Source organism: Pyxicephalus adspersus, chromosome 2 (genome assembly GCF_032062135.1).
Source record: "Pyxicephalus adspersus chromosome 2, UCB_Pads_2.0, whole genome shotgun sequence".
In the NCBI taxonomy this organism is placed as follows: Eukaryota; Metazoa; Chordata; class Amphibia; order Anura; family Pyxicephalidae; genus Pyxicephalus; species Pyxicephalus adspersus.
The window spans coordinates 113,336,093-113,345,839 of NC_092859.1; the positions used below are offsets into that span (position 1 = coordinate 113,336,093).

A 9,747-nucleotide genomic window follows, 5' to 3' on the forward strand; every position below is an offset into this window, starting at 1 on the left:
GGAAGGCAACCATAGGAGATTATATATTTGCACCGCAGGTAACTCTACAGCGTACAGTTTAGCCCAAATTGGAGAATCTGTAGATCGGTGAAGTGCCACTAATGGAGCCAGCTGAGCAGCCTGCATATATCTACTCAAGTTTGGAACCGAAAGTCCCCCTTTTAGCCTATGACGGTACAGTATCCTGTCTGGCACCCGTGGTCTCCCTGGGTCCCAGATAAATCGCAACACCTTCCTCTGTTCATCTTTGAGAACTTGCATAGGAACTGGTATTGGAAGTGTACGGAACAGGTACAATAATTTCGGAAGGTAGGTCATTTTGATGGCATGTATTCTACCTATCCAAGATATCGGAAAATTGCGCCTATTAGAACGCAGGATAGAAAGCTCGCGAAACAAAGGCGGATAATTAGCTTGGTACATAGAAGATAGATGAGAAGTGAGTTTAATACCCAGATATGGGATAACTCTCAACCATTTAAAGGCAAAATGGGGTTGCAATGCTTCAACTACTGATGATGGCAAGGAAACATTTAAAGCTTTGGACTTTTCATTATTAATTACTAACCCTGATATCTCTGAAAATTGAGTGAGTAAACTGTGCAAATTTGGCAAAGTCGTGATTGGAGCTGTGAGTGTTAACAATATATCGTCTGCAAACAACATAACTTTGTGAACCATATGGAACACCTCAATCCCAGCTATATTTTGATTTACACGAATGGCTGCTGCTAGGGGTTCCAGAGCTAATATAAACAGTATGGGAGAAAGGGGACAGCCCTGTCTGGTCCCCCGCAGAATCGGAAATGGGGTTGAGACATAGCCCATATACTTCACTGTAGCAGACGGTGAGGCATACAATGCCGCGATCCAATGCAAAAAATGAGTGCCAAAACCCCATCTCTTGAGAGCATAGAACAAATATTGCCATGATATTGAATCAAGGGCTTTCCGCACATCCAACGATAACATCATACTTTCTATTGATTTAGAATGGGAGAGATGTAATAGCTGGAGGGCTCTGCGAACATTATCTCCAGCTTGGCGTCGCGGGACAAAGCCCACCTGATCGCCATGTATTAGACAGCCTAGGAATTTATTCAGCCTTGCGGCTAAAATTTTAGCCAAGATTTTCACATCTATGTTGAGAAGCGAAATAGGTCGATAATTCGCCCAGGATGTGTGGTCGGCCGAAGGTTTAGGTATTATAACAATAGATGCTTTCAAGGATTCTGTTTGGAAAACCCGCCCTTGCTTCAAATCGTTGAACATAATTTGCAGATGAGGTATTAAGGCAGTTGACATTTTTTTGTAAAACAATGAGGAGAACCCATCTGGACCGGGACGTTTACCCACTTTTAATAATTTAATAGCTAATATATTTCTGAAGCTGTAATATCTCGCTGCAACCCCTCTAGATCTGTATTGTTGATTTTAGGCAAAACTATATTAGCAAAAAAGCGACCAGCTTTGCCTGCGTCCATCTCCAGGGACGCCGAATAAAGGTTCGACAACTTGGTCTGGAACTCCTGAACTATATCCAAGGGGTTACTAGTTATGTGTTTAGTGGCAGTACGGAGGGAGATCGGAGTATACCGTGGCGTCAGTGTTCGTAATCTTTTAGCAAGTAATGTACCAGGTCTATTACCACAATAATAGAACTTATGTCTCGTCCGTTGCAACTGGTAAGCAGCTTGGTTGGATAGACAAAGATTTAATTCAGTACGTGCTTTACGTAATGCAATTGAGGTACCTATGTGTTTCTTTTTTTATCAATTGCCAATATAGTCTGAACAAATTACAATATATATTAAGAATAGCAGCACATACGGATGTATTGGAACTGGAAAAAATGTCATTATAAATATGTATAAAAGAGCATATAAATTTAAATAAAACATTCCATACAGTAATATTTATTGTGACCCAGAAGTGATTTATCAGCTTGATCCACTGATTGGCATACACATTATAGGTCAATGTACCTCACATGAATATAATAATGTTTATTTTCTGCTTAAGAGTAACAGTGTTCTTATAATCCACAACAGAGTTCACTACATGGTGTGTAACTCAGAATTCAAGGGAGATTAAGGCTATGATGAAATTTGGCCATTGCCTTTACTAGCTTTTGTTGCACAGTTAGGACTCATATAGAATTTAATGCAAAAAGCAAAAATGTTATGTGTAACATTAAAATTGAACCGTACAAAGGTATTGTTTAACCGCATAAAAGTATTATTTAACCATGTAAAGGTATTATTTACCCTTACAATGGGTCCTCTTTGTTACTGCAGGGGTAAACTGCCTATTTTGTAAAGGGGTCGATAGTTTAGGAAAAAAACTTACCATATACCTTCCTGCTTTAGCAGTCAGTACATTCCTTCTCTTGCTAGCCCCACACAGCCTTTTCAGAAGCCCTATATTGTATGGGATGATGCCAGGCCCTGTCCATAAAACAGAGTGATGGTCAGCACAGGAGAGCATCACTTGTTGCAGACACAGGGAATAAAGTACATTTACTCCTTATCAATCTACACCAAGTAAAGCAAACATTTACCCCTTCCAATGAGGATGAGAATCTGCTAAATATTTTTACCTGGAGTACCAAACTACATTTAGACGTTAGGGTAAATTTTCTATGTACATTATTGAGTGTAATACAATTTTACAGTTAGCTTTTTTTTTTTTTTAAACTTTCAAAGTACTTGGTGCTAAAATGATAGGACTGTGGCAAAGATAAAGCATGCATAGTGCTAGCTGCAATTATCTTTTATACAATACCTTTATGCAATATTTGTACCTTTTTGAGAAAATACAGTATTGTCTAGTGGAAATGAATTTCAGTCTTAACAGGAAAGTCTCATCCACATCCTATGTTTTGTACTTTCAGTCTCATTTAGGGCAATTTCTTAGCAGTGTAAAATAAGTGGAAGGCCTTTATGCATATGTGGAATTACTTTATTTCTAATTGAATTTTGCTTTACATAGGCTACAGTTTAACACTAGTAAACGGCACTGTTGGAGAAGGCGTATTGTTACCCTGTATTGTTACATACAAGGACACATTCCTACTAAAAGACTTGATTGTGAACTGGCAGACAGAGAGCGATGCTGTTGTTCACAGCTTTCATTATGGAAAAGACCAACCAAAATATCAGGCACATGAATTCCAAGGTCGAACAAAAATGTTTCCAGAAGAATTTCACAAAGGAAATTTGTCTCTCTTCCTGATCAAATTACATAAATCTGATGCTGGGAAATATGCCTGTATTGTAGATTTAAATCACATACAAACAACATGGATTGAACTTATTATCCAAGGTAAGCCAATTATAAAATGATGTGTTTTTTTGTAAATCTGATGTCTGTGTTTATTTGGAGTATAATGCAGTCAAATGCAATATCAGAAAAGGAAGCATGTGTTTATTTTTCATCACTATAGATCCAGTAAAATCCAATTTTTCATTTTTTATCAATAGAAAGAAAACAAAATATTCACATTTACCTTCTATCAGCAATTGGAGCAGCTTTAATACTACTTATAATGTTTATATGGATCTTCTGTAAAAGAAAGAAGCAAATAAGACAAACATTAGATGGTAAGACCAATACTTTCTACTGTAGTGTGCATAAACTACTAGGTCAATGTGCCATTTTTTTCTTATTTGAATTCACATAGAAGATAAATACTCTTGAATACAATTACTACTGATGACTATCAATCTCACGTGTTACCTCTTAGGAGAACCATCAGTGTTAAAACATGTGCACCTCAGTAATGCAGAGACTGGGGCTTTGCTCTCCTCAGAAGGCCAAACTAAACTTCTGATGACTACATCTTCCCAGCTATCTTTGTCCATCTGGGTTGGCACTACCCCATTTTCTTTTTTACACGATCAATCTATTTAGCTAAAGGATGACATCTAAAAGAATAATACATTAAATTTAGTTGTTTCAATTATTATAGTTCATGGAGGAATGGAGGAGGATCGACAGGGCAAAATAGAAGTTTAATTATTACACTAGGCCATTATGAGTTGATTCTGTGGTAGACAAGATGTAAGTTTGAAATATTATATGGACACATGTGCAGCCAAAACAGTTCTACAGGACAAAGGAAAGGTTAGTAGACTTGAAACCAATACTGTGGACTAAAGCATCAGTAATAGGACAATATAAACAGGCAACACTACTTCCCACCACTACATATCTCCCATCCTATTGTGTGTAAATTCCCCCCTACTGGATTGTAAGCTCTTCGAGGCAGGGTCCTCTCCTCCTGTATCACTGTCTGTATTAGTCTGTCATTTGCAACCCCTGTACATGTACAGCGCTGCGTAATATCTTGGCGCTATATAAATCCTGTTATAATAATAATAATACCCGTACCAGAATTCTCGAAGTCAGTGGTAGGGTGCTAGTTTATGTAACAGTAAGCTGGTGGAGTTCCCTTCTGGTTCTCCAGCTGCTATGATTTATTTCACCAAATGTTTAGAGACCATTGGTCCCTACTGAAGATTATATTTTACTGCCTCTCACTATTTTTTAATTAAAAAAAAAGAAAGAGTGATTTTGTACTTACTAGGACATAGTTAAGAAAGAAAAAAAAAATACATGGCACACTATAACAAACATTTTGTCAGCATCATTGTGCCCTGTGCAATGTCCCTAATATATAAAACAAACACTATGAATTCTACCCCAGAGGTTTGAAACTTTTTAAATAATATATGAGTTCTATATGTTGCTTGGTTTTCAAACTACATTGTATTTGATACTTTAATGCTGAACTCCAAGCAGGTAAAAGGCCAATTTAAAGAGGAAATCTGTTAAAAATGAATTCATCTTTTCATGCAACTGATTTACTTAAGCACCTGAATCTTTATTGTTATCAGGCTCTTTTTATTCTTTTATATAGGTTTACCCAAAATAATACCACATTTTCATTACAAACCATGCTTTATTTTCACAGACAATACAGAGTATTTACTGTCCAAAGAACCGATATTTGGTAAGAATACTTCTATTTTTTTTTTTTATACATTTCTACACAAATATATCTTGGCTGTGAAAACTACTACTTAAGTTTATCAATTGGGAGTTTTTTTTATGATTAGTAGCTCAATCTCAATTCAGAAAAACAAATACATCACAATAGCAATTGAACAACAGCATTTTACTTTTAAATAGAAAGAAATTTAAGGGCTCTGTGTACTAAGATTTGAAGTAAGAATGTTGCAGACATGTTGCAATTTATTATATATAGAGGCATTTTTCTCCAAAGATTTGCTTAAATACTAAAGAATACAGATGTATCGGAATTGTATATCAGAATATTGATAACAATCAGGAAGGGAAAAGGAGGTGTGGAAGGACACATTTCTACCATATTTTGTACCACAAACATTAGTTTTAGAGTAATTTTAAACCGGGTGTATTGTCTGTTATATCAACTTAACCAGCTGTAACTGTGACTTTATGACAATGCACCAGTACAGCAACATGATGGTTACTGGGAACTCTGCATATAATATTTTGTAATGATTAGGACATATTTACTTTTAGGATAATTGTGGCTGCCATGGTGGAGTTGCCAGAATACATTTAAAAATATGGTTTCAAGTTTAAAATGATCTAAAATTCATTGTAATGTTGATATAAAAATAATGCTTTGGGAGACAATGATTAAACCTGTCGCAGCTATATTTTTAGAGGAACCACCATTGCAAAACTATTTTCTAGCAACAGTGCTTTTGACAAAGCAAATTGTTGGCCTTTATAAATCACAGTTTACTGATCAAGTACTGATACTGATCAATCAAGTTTACCGATTTACTTATTTTACAGGTTTTATTGAGCATTACAGACAACGTATAAAGAATTTATATTGGTCTTCTGATTTACTAAGCAGTTGTATGCCAAGAACTCTCTTGATTCCTGAATGGAGGACACATCACCTAACACCACTATGCACAGTATCCAATGCCATCTCTGAAAAGGCATTAGATGCAATATCTTCTGAACAGTTATTCACCAAAGACTCCAAGAACATAGCCTCCAGGAGAATGCTACTGGCAGGAGAGGCAGGAATAGGGAAAAGCAGCTTAGTTGAAGGTCTTCAGAAAAAATGGGCATTGAAGCACCAGGAAATGATCTATGATTGTGTGATCCATTTTACTTTCACTGAGCTCAAGTCCATCAATATGCCTGTAAGTTTGAGACAGCTTCTGATTTCTAAGTGTAAAGAGTTGGAACCCATACTAACACAACTTTTTGAACCAGAAAGGCTTCTTATAATATTTGATGGAATGGATGACTTTAAAATAAAAGAAAAAAATACATTCTCTGGAACCCACGTTGACATTGATTATCCACTTCCAATAGAAGATCTCATTTTGAGTATTTTTTCCAAAGTGCTTCTACCTAACACAGATATCTTGGTTACATCCTGTTTAACTAGTGCAAACCTGGTAAATACAAAGGAGTATTTTGAAAGAACATTTATACTAAAAGAATTTTCAGATGAAGAAATCAAAGAATTCTGCACAAAGTCTTGCTCAGGAGATGAGATTTCCCAAAATATTTGCCAGTTTATAGAAGAACATAACTTATCCAGTTTGGCCTCCATCCCTCTTCTCAGCAGTGCATTATGTGAATTGTCCAAAAAACGTGGTTTAGTATATTACAAAGAAAAACTGAGCACTCGCAGTGAGATGATGGTGTCACTTCTGAAGCTGTGCCTACAGAAAGTCTTGTCATGTGATACCAATGAGCCATGTTGTGCCACAGAAGCAAATGTCCCAAAGAAATTAAGATGCATTGTTAAGAAAGTAGCTCTCTTGTCCTATGACAACCTTGTGGATGGCAAAGAAGAAATTCAGGTTCAGGATCTGTACGTGACCTGTGTGCATACACAACAACTTCTTCAGGAATTATGTGTGTTCTTTTTTAAGAAGTTACCTGCCGGTAATGCTCTTCGATATAGGCATGCTAGCATTAGGGACATGTTTGCTGCATTGCACTGTGTATGGGAAGTCCATAACTCTGGAGGGGCAAAGGAATGTGTGGATTGCTTAGATTTTTGGGTCTCAGAAACTCTTTCCTGTCATCAAAGTACATTCTCTGTTTTACAGAATATTCCTTCAAAACACAGTGTTGAGTTTCACAACTTCATCAGTTTTTTCATGGGTTTTATGAATTACAAAGACATTGACAGCCTTACTAAAGAAAAAAAAGAGTTAAATGGCTATGAAGTACTCATTTTACAAACCTGTTTTAAAAACTGGCTTAGTAAGGAACCTACTGAGGCAGAGCTGCTAAAACTTTTCCATTATATTTATGAAACACACAACGATTCTGTCACTCACCATCTTTCCAGTAGGTTTACCAATGTGAATTTATTTGATACACCACTAAATGCCCTGGATATTAGAGCAATACAGTACAGTTTGGAAAAGTCCAAGTTGGAGATGCTTAATTTATCCTTGTGTGACCTTCGGGATGAAAAGCTTCAATGTTTAGAGGACATTATCAGAAATTCAAAACAAGTCATGTAAGTATACTGAAAAAAATCATACAAAATTAAAGTAAATAATATTTTTATATTGTTTGAGATTTATTTTAAATACTGAGTTGATCTAGGTTGCAATGCAGAGGGATGAAAGAAGGAAATTAAATATTATTATCTTATTAATAATAAAGATAATATTTTATTGCTACTGTAGCTATCCATTGTGTTGCTCGATATATTATTCCTATTTTACCTTGTGTTGAATTTGTAGTTTAATTCTACTTCAATTCTTCTCTTGATGAGTCCAAAATAGAACAGCTAGTCTGGTCAGCTGGGCTCCTAGTAAAAACTTGGTTTGTTGATGTTGTTGGTTTGTTGATGATGTTGTTGTTTGTCCATTTTTTTTGTCCATCGGACACTTAGAAAATTTACACTTGTTATATTGGAAGATATAGTTTTGGTACCACATCCCTGTATTTATCATCAATTTCAGTTCTGAATTGGGATTTTCCTAGATACCTAATCACACTTTATTATTTATTTTACACATTATACACCTAATTTGTAACATTTTTCTATATTTATTTAATTACATATACAATGAATATATAAAAAATTAGCATATTGTACAATTTCCTCATTATTTAAAACAAAGTTATGCCTATCATGCCCCAAATGTACACTTTTCTGTCCTTACACTTACACATGTTTCACTGTTTAGTTTCATCAGAAGGACATTGTATTTGGTAATTTCCAAAATGTTGGCACCCCTTTGAAAGCTAAGCCAACATCAAATTTTAAAGGCATCAGTAGTTTTGGCTCTCCTTTATATCCTGGACATTTCCGATAACTGTAGACACATCTGCATGTAGGACTTTCATCCATGCTCTTACAGGAGTTTGCTTCCTATTTCCTGACTGCTGGATTCCTTGTTTTTAACAATAAACCCAAGAAGTGAAAGCTGTCTACTATTTTCTAGCTGAATTCCCATTTAGTCTTGCTTCTTCCGTTATATGCTTGGTATACAGGGCAAATTAATAAGGTGAGAGTATACTGCCATAATTCATTTGCTATTTTTAAACCATTATGTGTTTCAATTTCTGAACAATGAGGTTCTGAACAATGGGATGTTTTGGTGTATTTTCTTTCCTAAGACCATCCTATAATTTATTAAACCCAAGAAAAGGATTATATTCATAAGTTCTTTACTCAAACTTAAAGCACTACCTAAATTTAGCTTATATTTGTATTTACACAATAAAACTGCATGAATGCACATTAAAACACTATTTTAAAGTCTTTTGCTTGTTATCTTAGATTAACTTCAAATATGCTCACCCCAAAATCTGGGAAAACTTTAAGGAATATTCTTGAACATCCAAAATGTGCCATCACAGAACTTTTGTAAGTAACACTTTTATCTTATTTATGTAAAATTTTATAGTAAAAGTTAAATGACTTTTTTTAAGTTTCCAACATGTCATTGAGCAGCTCAGTGGAATTTGACATATGGGGTGGCAATCAAGCGGGTAAGAATATTTATTGCAGAAGAGACATGGCATGTTCCTCTCTGCAATAAAACTCTATCTGATGCCACATATGTAAAGTGGAATTTTAGTTCAAACCCCAAAGTAAACAAAATGCTGTAACATCATTATGGGCTGTTTAATCATCAAACAAATTCCTTCTTGGCCTACAGGCTGCAATTGACAGCCTGGATTTGCCTTCTCTGTAATGTGCATAGAAGTAATGTACTATGAAGAAATAACTGGATTCTGTTTTTATTTTAAAACTATGGCAACTATTACTGTTTTATAATGAGTTGGTAATTTGTAAATATTACTTATCTTTATACTTTCTAAACTTTCCCTAACTAGTTAATTGTAATATACAAAAATATATTATTAAATTGGTAATCACAGGATAATGTGTCCAGTCTGTAAACACAGATTTTATTTGAGCTTTTGCACTTTCAGGCTACCAATAAACCAGCTTGGTCCAATTGGTGTACAGCAAGTCTGGATGGCCCTTAAAAAGAACACATCACTGGAAACATTAAACTTATGTGACAATGACATACAAGATGCAGGAACAGAAAATATGATTTCCAGCTTGGCAGAGAATAAGACACTTAAAAAAACTATGTGAGTATTTGGTTTTATGTCTGCTTAAAAGTCTCTTGCACCTTCTAGTTTATATATATATACTAGCTAATTACCTGGCATTGCCCAGGT

The 9,747-nt window shown here is 35.3% G+C and overlaps 1 protein-coding gene across 1 annotated transcript in view; it reads left to right on the top strand.

Moving 5' to 3' along the window:
- The window catches only part of LOC140324217 (NACHT, LRR and PYD domains-containing protein 1 homolog), a gene marked incomplete at its 3' end in the record, with an annotated part of 13,933 nt that extends 4,276 nt beyond the window's left edge, over positions 1 to 9,657 (top strand). The window contains 6 exon segments of the mRNA XM_072401900.1: positions 2,992 to 3,324; positions 3,483 to 3,602; positions 4,976 to 5,014; positions 5,851 to 7,555; positions 8,831 to 8,917; positions 9,490 to 9,657. Coding sequence (XP_072258001.1) covers positions 2,992 to 3,324; positions 3,483 to 3,602; positions 4,976 to 5,014; positions 5,851 to 7,555; positions 8,831 to 8,917; positions 9,490 to 9,657 — 2,452 coding nt within the window.
- Between the last annotated feature and the right edge of the window lie 90 nt (positions 9,658 to 9,747).